This window comes from Phalacrocorax carbo, chromosome 14, assembly GCF_963921805.1.
Source record: "Phalacrocorax carbo chromosome 14, bPhaCar2.1, whole genome shotgun sequence".
NCBI classification, from domain to species: Eukaryota; Metazoa; Chordata; class Aves; order Suliformes; family Phalacrocoracidae; genus Phalacrocorax; species Phalacrocorax carbo.
Window position 1 is genome coordinate 8,845,744 of NC_087526.1, and position 15,546 is coordinate 8,861,289.

Here is a 15,546-nt window from a genome sequence, read left to right on the forward strand (position 1 = left end):
GGCCTGGCCAGGGCACTGTCCTGCCAGCGGGAGGAGGACGGACACTGAAGCAGCTCAGCAGGCCGGGGCGAAGGTGCCCCACAGGCTCCCAAGACCTCCCAAACTGATCCAGAGCTGGTCCTATGTCTGGGTGGGTTCCTGCTGTCCTCCCACCTGCAGCCAGGCTTTGCCATTATGGTGCAACCTGCACCTGGAGCAAGAAATGCACCCAGAGGGGGACCTGCTGTGACCCCCTCCCTGCACCTATCCCCACTGCCAGGTGGCTCCTCACCACTGCCCACCCGCAGCAGGGCTGGCTGCGGGGCAGGGCAAGGACAACTGAAAAGCAAGTGCAATGAAGAGCGAGCCCACCTAGTGGGGTGCAGCCCCCACCACAGCCAGAGGCACCGCAGCAGTGGCCAGGCAGGGGCATCCATCAGGCAGGGGGTCACAGCATGCTGCTTGGTGCCGTGTCCTGCATCACCACTTGGCACCTCCCTTCCAGCAATGGTCCTTTCCCTCCTCCAGGATAAAGGAGCTGGGGGATACAGCATGTCCGCACGCACCCATGGACCCCCCCCCCCCACCCTTGCCCCTTCCCACCCACCCGGCACTGCATAATGAGCTGGAGCCAACGAAGGACCCCGGGAGAGCGGGGACACGCCAGGGCTTTACAATCAGTGGTCAGGTCCTTGGGGCAGGCGGGGGGGCGTTGCAGGGGGGTCAGGGCTGGGCATTGCCCCTGGGGCTGGCAACGGGGCGACAGCCCATCCTGCGGATGGAGTGGAGGGCGACGGTGCAGCAGCCCCGCAGCAGCGAGCTGATGTTGTAGATGGGCTGGCCCTGCCGGCGCTGTGAGCGGCACAGCCAGGCCACTGTGGGCACTGCCGGCACCACCACCGCCAGCAGATCCACAATGAAGTGACGGCTCCAATAGCTCTTGGAGGGGGCGGCCTCGCAGCCAGTCGCCTCCATCGTCTCCTCCTCCACCACACAGGCGATGGCCACGGAGGGGCTGGCGCTGGGGGGCTGCCGCACCGCTGGGTTGCAGGGGGCACCCCCTTCGGCCCCGACACTCGCTGTTGAGGCATCAGGCTCGGCCACCAGCAGGTCCGTGGCCCCGGTGGGGTTGGAGAGCTCGGGGCCAGGCATCATGTCTTCCATTTCAGAGACCCAGGCTGAGGTGGGGCTGCCCAAGCTGCAAGCCTGGGACTTCATCACCTTCTCTAGGATGGTGTCCAGGTCGGGCTGGCAGGGCACGAAGTCTGTCTGGATGGCCCGCTCCTGCATGCAGCTGGCCTGCACCCCAGCCTCCACGCCGCCCCGCAGCCCCAGCAGCTTCTCGTAGGTGGAGCTGGGGGGCAGGCGGGCACCAGGCTCGCCCCCCACCTCCAGTGGGTCCGTATGGCCGGGCACCTCCTCCGCCCCCACGAAGCCGCTGTCAGCCCCCTCGTCCAGCGAGATGGTCTGCGAGCCCCCCACGTTGCGGTCCCCAGCCCCCTGGTCGCTCAGCTTGGTGTAGGTGGAGCTGCGGGTGAGGGAACGGGCTGGGGACCCCCCAGCCGACTCGCCGGCCCCCTCCTCCTTCAGTGCCCCATTCTGTGCCACCTCCATGCTGTGCAGCAGCGTCTCCAGCTTCTTGTTCTGGATGTTGATGTCCACAAAATACTTCTGGAGCCCCTTGTCTTTCTCCAGCAGGTTGTTCTTCACCGTGTCAATGACCTGCTTCAGCTGCTTGATCTCCTTGCGGGCCTCCTTCAGTGCCAGCTGGGCCTCCACGCGATGGCACTCCTCCTCGATCCAGTCCTCCTGCATCCGTGACAGCTGCGTCTTCAGGTCCTCAATCTCAGCATCCCTGCGAGAGATGGGGAGGGCACTGCCGTGGCACTGAGGCGGCTGTGAGGCCAGCCCCATCCTCACATGCCTGGCACCAAGTTGGTGCCAGATCACCCAGTAACACCTGTGACTGGGACCCAGGGATGGATCCAGGGCTTGGGAACCTTCAGGAGGGATGCTCAGGGCCCCTTGGGAGCAATGCTTGGCCCCTTCCTGGAGGGGGTGCAGACCCTGGGCTGCGTGGGGACAGGCAGGTGCCCGCAGTGGGTACATGGCAGCTGGCAAGCCGGCAAGGTCATGCCTAAGCCTGAGAGAAGCAGATGGGGATTAGCCACCCTCTGACGCTGAAATTCAGAAAAAGCGTGGCAGAGACTTAACCGGGAGTGCAGGGGAGAGTGCAGCCACCACAGGTGGGACATATGGGCTCTGCAGACCCAGAATCCACGGCTCCCCAGTTGGACAGGCAACAATGGCAGATGCCTGTGTGCCTGCAGTGCCACTGCAAAGCTGTGAGCCCAATGCCCGGGCATGAGCCTGAGGAAAAGCTGTGGTGCTGGGAACTGAGAGCACCCAGAAGGACCAGTCCCATACAGAAGCTGCCACCACAGGCAGTGGTGGCTGGTGCCAGGACCCTTCCTGGAGGCTCCTGTGCCGGCGTAGTCTGTGCCCACTGCCCCCACGCTCACCTGTCCTGTAGCCGCTCCTGTGTGTCCTTCAGGCGAGCTTTCAGGTGCCTGATGCAGACCTCCTTCTGCTGCAGGGGCGTCAGGTACTGCTCTGGTGTTGGAGGCTTTATCCCATGGTTGTCACTGCAGAGGTTGTACTTGGCCGAGCGTCTGTGGGGACACGGCTGTCACCCACCCACCAGTGCTGGCACTGGCATAGGCTCAGTGGAGGCACCCCAAGGGAGACACCTCCTCTCAGGGTGCACGGGAGTGCAGTCCCATAGTGCATCCCAAAGGAGTGCCGTGGGCAGGAGGGGCAGGGCGGGTGGCTCAGGGTGCTGTGCTGCCAGTGGGAGGGTGGGTGCAGCTCCCAACGCTGCTGGCACAGCCCACAGCTTCACCAGGGCAGTGGGTGCATGAGCAGAGCTGGGAGCAGGTGGGTGCTGAGGTCTCTGTGAGCACCAGAACAAGCTTTTCAGGGAATGACAGATGCAATGGAGACCCCAGGGTGGGATCAGCCCCATCAGAGACAGAGGCAGAAGATGGGTAACGGGAGGGCTCAGGATGGAGCAGGTCTGGAGCTGGCAGCTGTCCTGCCCATGGAGAGCAAGCTGGGGCATCTGGCATCTGCTCCGGGCTGGGACAGCGGCACATCCAGACCCACCTCCTTCTGCCACTGGGGCAGATGAGGTGATGTCTCTGGCTCAAAGCCCAGGACAGCATGCAGAGTAGGGGCTGGCCAGGGAGAGAGGACAGGGCTGCATGTCAGGGCTGGGAGGCACACAGAGAGCTGTGCACAGCATGAGACACTCCTGCATTGCAACAGGGTGGACCAAAACCCCTGTGCATCACAGCAGGGTGGTGGGTACTCTCTGTGCATGGCAGCAGGGCAGCCCAAAACCCCCATGCACAGTGGCAGGCAGCCCGGCAGCCCAGCAGCACCAGCAGCCTTCAGCCAGAGACACAAGCATCGCGTTAGGAGCAGGCAGGCAGGACCATGGCCTTGCAACACGGCACAGCCACAGGACAGCCACTGCTCCCTGCTGCGGTGTGTGCAGGCTCTGTTCCCAGGTTGCTCTTATGCCCCTCATATCCTTCCAGGTTCGGTGCCACCTCTGGGAGCTGAGAGATTACTGGGGACAGGCAGGAGGAACCCATCCTGGATGGCCCAAAATGCTGGCGCAGGCTGCTGTGCCCACGGGGCTGGGGCTGCTGCCCGTCCTGCAGCTGGGTGCCTGGCAGGGTTTATGCCTTGGGTGCACCAGGAGCTTCCCACTGAGAAGCCAGGCTGCCACCAGCTCTCACCAGCATGAGGGGATGGAAACAAAGCTCTTGTCCACCATGCCCTTGGTCCTGAAGGACTCAGGGTGCTCCGCAGGGCGCAGGAGCAGAGGGTGGGACGCGTGCAGCGTGCAAGCCACAGCCACAGCAGGACAGCAGGGAAGGGGACGGGGCAGTGGGCTGGCAGGTGGTGGGACAGGTATGGAGAAGACACGACAATGGTGGCGGAGAGGTTTGGAGGAAGATGGTGGGAGTCTTTGCGAGACACCAGCAGCTCCCCCAGCTCTGGCTCCCCCAGCTGCCAAACGCACAGCCTCGCTCAGCCGGCCCCTGTGCTCCTGTCCCCACTGGGCACAGCACCAACAGCATCGGTGCTGGTCCCCCCTGCCCGGGGGCACCCGGCAGCCACCCTGGGGCCACGGGTGACGGGTTACCTTGGGGTGGGGCTGCTGTCGCTGCCCTTGCAGGAGCCAGAATTGCTGCTGCTGCTCAGCGAGGAGGTGCCGTAGGTGTCCCTCCCGGGGGGCGAGGGGCGCCTGGAGGCAGGGAGAAGAGGCTGTGTCTCAGGCCGAGTGGCTGAGGGCGCTGAAGACTTAAAGAAGGAGGCAAAGCCACTCCGTCCATAAACCCCACGACTGCCAACCACCACACCGAGAACACACAAGACAAAAGGACAAAACAAACAGCAGGGATCAAAATGGCACAGACACGGTGATGGGTGCAAAGGCAGGGCTGGGGGGCCACCACCCGTTCCCTCCCCCCATGGTGTGGCATCCCCAGATGCTGGCACGGCATCCCTGCACTCTGAGGACCAGGAGCCCCTTGGGAGTACCCTAGGAGCGTGGCCCTGGCAGCTTGAGCCACACCACTGCCAGGTCAGCACCTACACATGGGTAGGTCTGCCTTTTCTCTCTGCCCATGCTGCCGGTGGCAGCCAGTTCCTAATAACAGCAGCCTAGGTCATGGAGACATTTGGAGAGGAATAAACGCTTTTTTTTCTCTCTTTTTTCCCCTCTTGCTCTTTATCACTGCAGCTCAAGGAGAGGTTTTTCAAGGGCTAACACACCTCCTCACTTCACTGCCCCAACCCAGTGCCCCTGTGCCGCTGTCCTGGGCCGGGGCCTTCTGCCACCGCCTGCCTTTGCCTGGACGGACAGAGGGGTTGGTCCCAGCTGCGGCAGAGACAGACAGAGAGGGACGGCAAATGCAGCACTCAGGGGGCTGCACGTGTGATGGGGAAGTGCTGTGCAGCACTCAGCGACATGCAATCCCCTGAAAGCCAGGCTGGGGGTTTGTGCTGCGGAGTGGCAGCTCATGGTGTAGGTGGGGATTGTTCCCTCCCTGCTGCCAGCTGGGAGAAGTGCTGGGCAGGCACCAGTGCCTGGTCCCAGGGGCCAGAGGCTGAAGCATATTCACCTTCGTGATCCAGTGGACGAGCGTCTGCTCCCCGGCAGAGACATTGCTGCAGTGCCGTGGGTCCTGGACGTGGGGGAACTGTGGGTTAAATGCAACAGAAAGAGGAGGTGAAGGCAGCGAAACCTCCCAGGTGAGATGGGAGCAATGCAAAGTGCTGGCACAGGGGTAAGCCCCTGCACCAGGGCATCAGTTTCATACTCAGGGCCATCTGTACAGGGACAGATGTGGACTGAATGCCCTGCACATCTGGGCCGTGCTCCCTGCCTGCCTCCCATGGCCCAGGAGAGCTGGGATGCTGCGTGCCCAGGATCCTGCTCTGGCAGACCATGCTATGGGCACAGGGCGAGGGCTTTCTTAATTTATAAGACAAAACAGAAGCATAGCAGGTCCCTGCCCATGGTCTAAAGCCCCTTTCCCACCAGTCTCCAGACATGGGACAAGCTTTCCCCTGATACCAGGTCCCTGTCCCTGCCAGGGAAGGGAGCTCTGCCACAGGGAAACAGGGTGCCTGCAGTGGTGGTGTTACTTGGGGCGGAGATGGGACAAGGGCTCTGACACACTGAGCTGTGACACTCCGAACCTCACTGAGTCTCCACACAGGCAGGCAGCTGCCCCTGCAGTGGGCCGGGCACCTGCTCTTCCTTAATTAAGTCAGAACAACCCGTTCACAAGTGAAATCAGGTAAGGAAGGACAGATCCCTGCATGATGCGGCAGCAGCAGCTAATCCCTCGGGAAATATAGAGCCCATTTTCCTGTAAATAAATAGGCCAAATCCAGAGGCTTGTAGCAACGGGCGGGAGCTGCTTGAGGAGGCAGCACCTCGGGCACACACAGGGATGTGAACTGCTGCATTGGAGGGGAGCTATGGAAAGCATCTGCTCAGCACATCCATCCCACCAAGCATCCCATGGCGCCGCTGTGATGGCCCACTGCACTCACTGGCTGTCGGGGATGGGTGGGCCGGGGCACTGTGTGCCCCCCCCCCACATCCCCAAGTCCATTCACAATGCCGGTATTTGCCCCAGATTTTGGCAGCTCCAGCTCAGAGCAACATGAGTGATGGCACAAGCCAGCTGAAAATCGATGGGAGATTGGAAACGCTAAGTGCTGCCCAGCCCTGGTCCAGGGGACCATGAGGAGTGGGACAAAAGGGGGAGGCAGGAGAGGAGGAGGGAGCACTGCCAGGTCACCCTGATGCAGCCTTTTGCATTTGCCACTCCAGGGCTGTTTTTTCCAGGCTACCTCTTGCCTAACGCTCAAAGTCCACAATGGCCAGCCCAGGCCTCTCCTCTGCCCAGGGTCAGGGCTCTCTGACCTCCAAACCAGGGCACCGCAGAGTCCAGAGAGCTGCAGCAAAGCCAGTGATGTGCAGCTGCGGTGAGCCCCCAGCCCCAGCAGACATGGTACCCCATGGTACCAGCATCCCCAAGACACAGCAACTGGGATCTGGGGGTCCTGCTGCTCCCCTCTGGGATGGATTTGCCAGGAGAGAACCTGGGCAGAGGGAGGCAGTGCTCTGCCCTGCCAGATAACTGCTCCTGAGTTGACAGCATGCAACGCGGCTGCGGGCTTTGCTAATGCAGCAGCGTGAATCAGCATCCAGTGCAAGAGCCGAGCGCGGCCCCAGTGCCGGTGGGAGCATCCTCCAGCAGCACCATGTGGGGCTGCGGCACAGCACAGGCTCTGGCCCTGGGGTTCTGCAAAGCTGGGCAGAGGGGCCAGCCCACCCCTTGCTTTTCATGCCACATGGTGCTCCAGCAGCTCTCAGGCAGGGCTTTAGGGAGATTTGCAGCCACAAGGATTAACTCCTCGCCCTCTTGCAGCCCCAGGCCCCGTGCCCCAGCCCGTGCCATGGCAGCCCAGCAGTACCCAGCAACACCGCTGCCTCCTGCTCTTCCCTGTTCACAGCAGTTACCCGCATGCAAAGCTGCTCTGCTCGGGGGTCCCTCTGCTCTCCCCAGCAGCACTGTGGGGTTAATGCAGCACCAGGCAAGCGCAGGCAGCGTGTGTGCACCCAGCACACAAGCTGATACCATGCTGTGGCCTTCTGCGAGCACCTCACGCTGCACCCCAGGTGTCTGCCACAGCATCTGCAGCCAGGAACAGCTCTGTCGGGAAGCCTGGATTAGGCCTTGCACCTAGTGAGCTCAGTTCCTCCTCCTCCTCCCACTGCTGCAGACTCGCCTGGCACCCACGTCGAGGCTCAGCGCCTCTCATGGTGCCAGCAGGTTTAGGGGGTGAGAAACTCAGAGGAGCCCCATGCTGCTGTCACATGCTGGCCAAGGTCTGCCAGTGGGCACCGAAATACCGTGGAGTGGGGAGCACCATTCTGCACCCTGCATGGGTCCCTGTCTCACAGACATGATGGGCTGTGCATCCCCTCCTGGCCGGGTACTGGCTTTGCCTCACCAGGCTGCCCCAGCGTGGCTTGAACAAGCAGGCTTGAATTTAATCACTGCTAATGAATTGTCGCTGCCTTTATTCCCAAAGAATCAATGGGCCATTTCAGCCTCCCCAAAAGCATCACATGGGCTGCCAAGGACAGGCAGGTTGGGCAGACTTAGCACCAAAGCTGAAAACACACCTTCCCACATGGTTTGTGGCTAATCTGCATCTAAAGGCAGAGGGAATTATTTATTTGCACCCAGAATTACCACTATCACGTGGACCAGGATGAGCACCTCTAGTGCAAAGGGAGCCTCGCCATGAAAGCAGGAGGAAAGCCAAGACTATCATACCACATCCGAAATGCACTAAAAGGAGAAGCAGTGAAGACCTCTGCTTTTCCAGTGATTTGCAGAGGGGTCTGCTCCCACAGAGGGGATGCCCCTGCCCTCCCAGGGACTCGCTCCAGCCAGGACCCCACCTCCCTGCAATGCCTATCACTTCTGGTGGCTCTGGCTCACTGCTGCGGCTGCTCATTGATTAGGCATCAGGAAAAACAGACGGAGATTAAATGAAAGCATTCCAAGATTAATAACTGCCTCCCTGAGCATGCTGCAAGCTTGCCAGTGAGGAAGATGATGGCAGCCGTGAGGGCCAGGAAACATAGGGGAGTAACCAAGAGCAGGTTACTAAAAATCTAGAAAATATCTACTAGATGGGGCTTGGGGCAGGAGTCAGAGCAAAACTGCAAGGGCAAGCAGAAAAGAAGAAATCCCATAAAAACATTGGAGTGGAAAGCAACCCAAGCAGGGCAGAGGGCAGGCAGGCTCAGTGCTCCGTGTCAGAAGCATCAGGGACTGGGATGGCAGAGCTGTGCACAGCCAGCCCTGCGCAGGGAAGGCAGCTCCTGCTCAGCACAGGGATAAAACCCCAAATACAAACATAGAATCATAGCACTGTAGAATTATTAAGGTTGGAAAAGACCTCTAAGATCAAGTCCAACCATCAACCAACACCATCATGGCCTCCTAAACCGTGCCCTGAAGTGCCATATCTACACAGTTTTTGAACACCTCCACGGATGGTGACTCCACCACCTCTCTGGGCAGCCTGTTCCAACGCCTGGCCACTCTGGCAGTGAAGAAATTTTTCCTAATATCTGATCTAACCCCTCCTGACACAGCTTGAGACCATTTCCTCTTGTCATATCACTTGCAACATCAGGAGCCTCGGCAGCAGGAGACGAAACCTGCGTGCATGCAGGGTGACATGCCACTGCCAGTGACTCCCGGTCTGCAAACCCCCAGTCATGCAAAGGGTGGATGAGATAAAGCCAGGTCTCATGCCAGCTGAAAGACGGTGTGGGGAAGGGATTTTTTTTCCACCTTATTTTCATCTTTGCAGAATGAGGAATATGGGGAATATCTTGCAGGACAGAGAAGAAATGGGTGAGAATCCCTTCCTTGTGGGTTCATCCTTACGGAGCTGGCAAAAACAGCCTGTGCCCCAAAAGAGGGGATGTGTTGAGGGCACAGGCTCTGGAGAGACCCTGAGCAGCAATAATCCAGCATCAGAAACAGGCACTGAACTCGGCGACACAAACTGCAAATGCTGATCCCCACAGCCAAAGAGTTCACCTCCACTCCGTTACCCCACCAAGACACACAGTCCTGGCTCTGTAGCACAGCCCAGGCTTGCAATTATACAAGATTTTAACAGCTGCCACCAGTGCAAGTGTGCAGGCACCGGGAGTGAGGTTAGGGTGATTTGGGGAGTGCTGACTTGTCCTCGTGCTGGGGAGACCAGTGGGATCCTGCTCAGTGCAGCACCTCTGCAGCTGCTCTCGCTCCCTGGGGATGCTGGTACAGGCCAGGGTCTGACATTCCAACTTACACCAGATCCAGAAATCATGCTGCAAACGACCTATATATGTTTCAGCATCTTGCAAACCACCCCAAAATGCAGCTCAGGGGACGGGCAGGATGAACACTGCTCATTGCAAGGTCTAACACTCTCTCCTGGAGCCACCGACAGCAAACCTCCTGGCCCATAGGGGAACAGAAAGATAGCTCTTTTGAAAACAACAGCACAAAATAGTGCTTATTCTGTGCAACATAATTAGTCTGGGGAATTCATGCTAAATAAAAGCAATGGTCCTTGATAAGGAAACAGCTGGAGTTACAGCATGAAAAGCTGATAGCCCATGCAGGGTGGGATGGAGCACAGTTGGGCACGAGAGCCTCTCACCCCCAGGACTGGAGACCTCCCTCACCAGCACATTGTCCATAACTGCTCTCCGAGCACTTTCTGTGCCTGCTGTGGTCAGCAGCGTGCACCAGGCAGGGCTCAGCTCCAGACAGGGCTCAGCCTCAGGCAGGGCTCAGTCCCAAGCAGGGATCAGGCAGCTGCTGCTCCCCACACCTGCATCGGTAACAGCATCTGGCACCGGCACCCCCGGGTACAGCACGAGCCCCATCCCTGCCAGCATAGGTTGCTCAGCCTCAGCATGTCCCCTGGGGCCAAGAGCCCCACACGCTGCCACCACCCAAGGTGGGTGATACTATGGGGCTCCAGGTGCTCCCAAAATGTAACCCCCAGTGCGTCCCCAGCTCCCGCTGGCTGCAGAGGGGACCTGGGGCACCGCCACCCCACAGATCACACCATGACAGCAATGCAAAGCCAGACAGGTGGCACAGCGGTGACAGAGTTCCAGCAGAGCATCCCGAGGCTCAGCCTGGTGCCCCAGGGGAGGATTTCCTCAAGACTTGCAGCTTAGCTATCATTTTGGGATCACTGCCCAAGAGAGGGGCCTCTTTGGCTTGAATGCCAACGCTTCCACTCCACTCTGGATCCCCCAGCCATGCCAGCAATGGACAGACAGGGATGAGCAGGTATCTCTCCTCCTAGAAGCATTCTGCATGGGAATTGGGGTCACAAGACCCGCTGGAGAGACCCTCGCTGTTGGCTCGGTGAAGCCTCTGATGACTCCTCAGCTTCTTCCTCCAGGGGTTTCATGACCTCAGGCTCTTGAGTTTGCTCCCGCGAGCTTCTGAGGTGTCTGACTTTGCTTGACTTTTGCAGGGTTCAGAAGGAACCTGCTGCTGTGCTGGCCCGAGCTGCCCCACCAGCTCATCCTGTCCCCACACGTGACATGCAGAGAAGGTGCAAAAGCAGGCGGGCTTGTTTGGTAGCCCCAGCCCCAGCCCTTGGCACACAGCCGCCCAGGACCAGCAGCCATTGCTTTTCCCCGGATTTCTCGCTCACTGCTTCTTTTGTCGGGGTTCCCATCACCCTGCTCGCTGCTGGATTCCCTTGTTTTCCTTGACAGATCCTGCTGTAGGAGCATTTTGCAATGATGGCACCAAGCCCAAGTGTCTAAGCGCAGCTTTCCCGATTCTGCAGAAACCTCAGGAGAAGAACTGTGCCTTCCCTGTGGGTCCCTCCCCATGAGGCGGGGGGGGGGGGCAGCCGGGAGATTTTCAGTCTTCCAGTATTAACAAGATTAAAAGCAGAGAGCAACAGGGAGAGGGGAATCACAGCTTCATTTTCCTGGGGAATAAAAAGGGCTCCCAAGGAGACCTCTCCGCCTTTCTGACACAGGCTCTGCATTTCCTTCACGCTAAAAATAAGCGAAGTGCTGAATATGGCAAACAACCAGCAATCTGATTTGGGATGGAGCACTGCATCCCCGAAACAGCAGCAATGCCAGGATCAGTTTGTGCTTGAAAAGGGACTGGGATGCAGTTGGGTCGTGGTGGGAAGGAGCAGGATCTGGCAGCCAAGGCCAAGGCCAGCAAAGGTCCGGTGAAGGAGGCGGTCAGCGCCGCAGGCACCATGGGCACCATGTGAGCTGCTGGAGGCAAACACCGGCACAGCAGTGAAGATGTCTGTGCTCCTCCTTCTGCCACAGGGGATTTTTTTGGGAGATAGGGGCTGCTTTTCTCCTGCTTGGGAGTTTCCAAGGGAGCGGCAATACCTCCAGGGGCTGGGAAACTGTGCTGCCTGCTCCAGCAGACACAGGCTCATCCCAAAGCAGGCAGAGCTTCACCCGGGTGCTGGGCAGAGGGAGATGCTCCAATTCATGCCAGAGCACAGTACTCAGGGCAAAAGCAGGGACAAAATGCACAGGATGTTTATGCAACACCACTAGAAAAATCAATTTTGCTAAGAGTTGTTGTATCATGTAATGAAACATAGGAGCATCTCCTTTTATTCTCGTTTGTTATAAAATGCTGAGTCGACACCCAGAGATTACAGGCAAATAGAGACCATTCGAAAAGATCGGGTTATGCAGCTCATCACTTTTGCAGCTGACCTGGCTGCAGCGCCAAACACAGAGGTGGCAATTCCTGGCCCTCATTAGCTAAAAATAAGGTGTCTGACGAGAGGGAACAGGCTGCTCTCTTGCTGGGGGCCTCGGGGGGCAAAGGGAAAAGAGCTCCGTGACAAATGCCATAGCAGCAGCTATTGCCATGAGGGTAGGAGCAGGATACCTGGGATGCAAACCCAGTCTTACCCAAGGCTGGGAAGGTTGGGGGTGCACGTGAGATCACACCGCACAGCCCATCCTGTGCAGGTGCTCTGCTGGGGAGCGGAGCTGAGGACTGGTAAGTAGAAGGAAGAGCCCACTCTTTCAGGATAGAAAGGCAAAAACATGGAAGACAAATCAAGCTTCCAGTGCAACAGCTACTCCTCCCCTCCGCACCCCCCCACAATCTCGGCACAGCAGAAGGAGGTCTTCCCTAACCACCCTCCACCTTGAACGAGGGCTGGGAAAGACAGTGGTCACAGAGGATTAGCCCTGGGTCTCTGCACCGCTGGAATGGCCTACTTTAACAACACGCCAAATCTCCTGTCTCAGCCCGCTGTGACGCTGCTGAGGTGTGAGTACAGGCATTGCCCCCTCCTGACCCCCGGCCAGGGACCGCTGCAGCTCTGGAAACCAGGATTTGCACCTGCTTGCACAAGGTCATGGCACAACGCACCCACTGTCTAGGGAGGGTGGGAACACTGGTATTTTATAAGCACAACAAATGCACAGCAGTGGGTTTCTGTGCAACAACCAGGCAGCACTGACCTTGCTGGGGGGAGAGAAAAAGAGCACCCAGCTCATCAATCAGCTCATGTATTTTCTGTATCCCTTTGGCAATGGAACATTAAGCTATTAAATAAAATCTCAATTGCACAAAAGCTCCGGCTCCTGCAACGCCCATGGAGCCAGGAGACACATTTGGATGCTGTATGAGCAGATGTGGTTCTGGTGCATGCAGGGAGGGTCTGGTGCGTGTGATGGGGGGTCTGGTGCATGCAGGGAGGGGCTGGCTAGTGCACTGCAGGTCTGGTGAGTGTGATGTGTGTCCGATGCGTGCTGTGTGGGTCTAGCGCATGCAATATGGGTCTGGTGCTTGTGATGCAGGACTGGTGTGCGTGATGTGGGTCTGGGTGAATGCGATATGGGTCTGGTGCATGCCATGGGGGTCTGATACATGTACTGTAGGTCCGGTGCATGCAATGCAGGTCTGGTGCATGCGTTGCGGGTCTGGCGGGTGTGACGTGTGTCCGGTGCATGCGATGCGGGTATGCTGCGGGCCTGATGCGTGACCCGCCTCAAGCACCCTCTGCCCCGTGGACACCCCCCCCTCCGCCCCCCGATGCGGAGCGGCGCTGGCATCCCCGTGCTGCGGAACCCCCCCGCCCCGAGTCTGCAGCCAAAAAGGGATGAGTCACGGCAGCCGCGGGGCCCCGCCGCCCCCCGCCCGCGGCCCGCACCGCGCCCCGCTCACCTGCGCGGGGCCCCGCCGATGTCCAGGGCGGCAGCGCCGGCGGGGGAGGCTCAGCGACCTGGCGGGGAAGGGAGAGAGCGGGCGGTGAGCGGCGGCGGAGCGGGGCGGTGCGGGGCGCGATGCGGAGCCGTGCGCATCCCCCCACCCACCCCTTGCCCTCCCCCGACTCCATCACCTGCGCCGGCCTCCATGGGTGCGGCGGGGTGGCCGGGGAGCGCGGCGGCAGAGGGATGGATGGAAGGATGGAGGGATGGATGGATGAATGGGTGGATGGATGGAAGGAGGGAAGCAGGGAGGGAGGGATGAGCCTTGCAGCTGCGTAATTTGCCTCCCTCCTCTGCGCTCTTAAAGCGACGGCGGCGCGGGTGCCCCCACCCCCCCGCCGGGTTTCCCCCCGTTTCTATGGCAACGTCCTTCTGCCGGGGCGCAGCGCACACCCCAGCCCCCCCCGAAAACCCGTTTTTTGAGGGCCCTCCCCGGCGGCGGCGCCCCGCGGGCCGGGTGCTTCCTGCGCCCGGGGCCGCCGGCGGCGGGTCGCGCTCGGCTCCTCTCCTCGCGTAACCCTGGAGGAGGAGAAGGAGGAGGAGAGGGGAGCCGAGGCAGCCCTGAGCTGCGGCCACCCGGCCCTTGGCGTTCCACCCCCCCCACCCAGCATCGTAATTTTCATCTAACTCGTCCAATTCTTGAGGACATCCGCGCGCCTAATGCATGACGCACTTTCATAAAGTAAAATAAATAAATAAAGGAAAATCTTTGCCTCACTGAAATACCTATGGGGCAGCCCGGCAGCAGCGAGACTTCACTCTCCTGGCTCCCAACTCCTGGGCTGGGCTTGAAGAGCAGTGAGCATCAGCAAAACTGAACTGCTGCACAGGGCTCGCATTTATTTGGAGCAGGTTCTCTCGCTTGATGGGAAATCGTGCTGGTAAATGCTGGCACGGCACGTCTAATCTCTCAAGCACAGTCTGGTTACTCATGGTACTACCTACACGTTTCCCTCTGTAGCTATTGGGCTCAACCTTTCCAAACTATTTAATGAGCAAACGTGTCGGGTGAGGCTGCTCAGCACTTACTGGGACTCACCGAAGCAACTTGCTGCAGCCCACCTGGCAAGTAGCGGGGCTTCGGCTCCATCTCTGCCCCAGCGACCGTGGCTGAGAGCGCCCAAGGTTGGCTACAGACGCGCCTCCAGAGACGGGGAGAGTAGCGAGATGCACATATACACACACCTATGGTACATACATACACGGAACATCCTACATGTATGCACATACATGGAGGCTTACGGAGGGAAACCGTTCATGTGCCAGCAAGGTTGGAGCAGGACCTGCTCTTAGTTCAGATCTGGACCCGAGTCCAACAGCGGAGCACAGCTGGTCAAGGTGAAAACCCAAGCCCTGTCTCATGCTGTGCATGGGAGTACAGAGCGCACAGCTTACCAGCGCCTCGTGCTTCCCCTGCCCTCGCAGGCTCCCTTTGGATCTCCCCCACGGGTATGTCAGAGTTCTGACAAACCTGTTTTGTAAATACACACCAGCCTTTCTTCCAGGACTATTTCCTGCAAGATTTGTACCTCGTTTATTCAGATACACACACTATTTTCAATGTATATATATCCTGCCTCATTTATTCCTGCCTGTCTCCTGCTCGCCTCCAGCTTCCTTTTGTTTCCCTCTTTCCTGGTGAATCCCATGCACAGCCTCTCTCCTTGAAAGGAAAATTAACAAGTTATTGCATCTGCTGCCACCGGAGCTGCTCTTACCACATGGCAGCAGCAGACGTGGCGCAGGCAGCAGCTCTGGCATGAGATGCAGAGTCATTTTGGATGGCTTTTGGGGGAAAACGATGGTTTCTCCTTTCTTCCCCAGCCAGCAGTGCTTGGTTTCCCGTGAAGCGCAGCACAGTGCCCTGGCCCGCAGCGCAGGGGCTCACTGGGAGATGCACTGCATCAGGCAGGGATTAGATCTGCTGCAGGAACTGGGGAGAGGTTTCCACTCCTCCTTCTGCCAGGGGCTCATGCCCAAGACGCCGAGCACGAGATTGGGAGAACCAAACCCTTTTTACTCCTCACCCCAGGTTGGTGCTCAGGCTCCCAGGCAGAACCACCAGGCCTGGCCCCAAAGAAGGGAGGGAAACAAGCCGCTCTCGATTGCAGTCTCATCTTGGGTTACCCTTGCTCTTGTTCACATCACAAAAGTAA

The 15,546-nt window shown here is 59.1% G+C and overlaps 1 protein-coding gene across 2 annotated transcripts; it reads right to left on the reverse strand.

Moving 5' to 3' along the window:
- Nucleotides 1-595: 595 nt before the first annotated feature.
- Nucleotides 596-13,410, reverse strand: SNPH (syntaphilin). Of its 2 annotated transcripts, XM_064465137.1 has the most exons (5): nt 13,347-13,410; nt 5,178-5,255; nt 4,196-4,297; nt 2,502-2,651; nt 596-1,834 (listed from the first exon to the last, which is right to left on the reverse strand). In XM_064465137.1, the coding sequence occupies exons 2-5, from the start codon at nt 5,219-5,221 to the stop codon at nt 703-705; spliced, it is 1,428 nt and encodes a 475-aa protein (XP_064321207.1). In that variant the 5' UTR covers nt 5,222-5,255; nt 13,347-13,410; the 3' UTR covers nt 596-702. The 2 variants fall into 2 exon arrangements, with proteins under 2 accessions (XP_064321207.1, XP_064321208.1); XM_064465138.1 differs by lacking the exon at nt 4,196-4,297.
- Nucleotides 13,411-15,546: the final 2,136 nt, after the last annotated feature.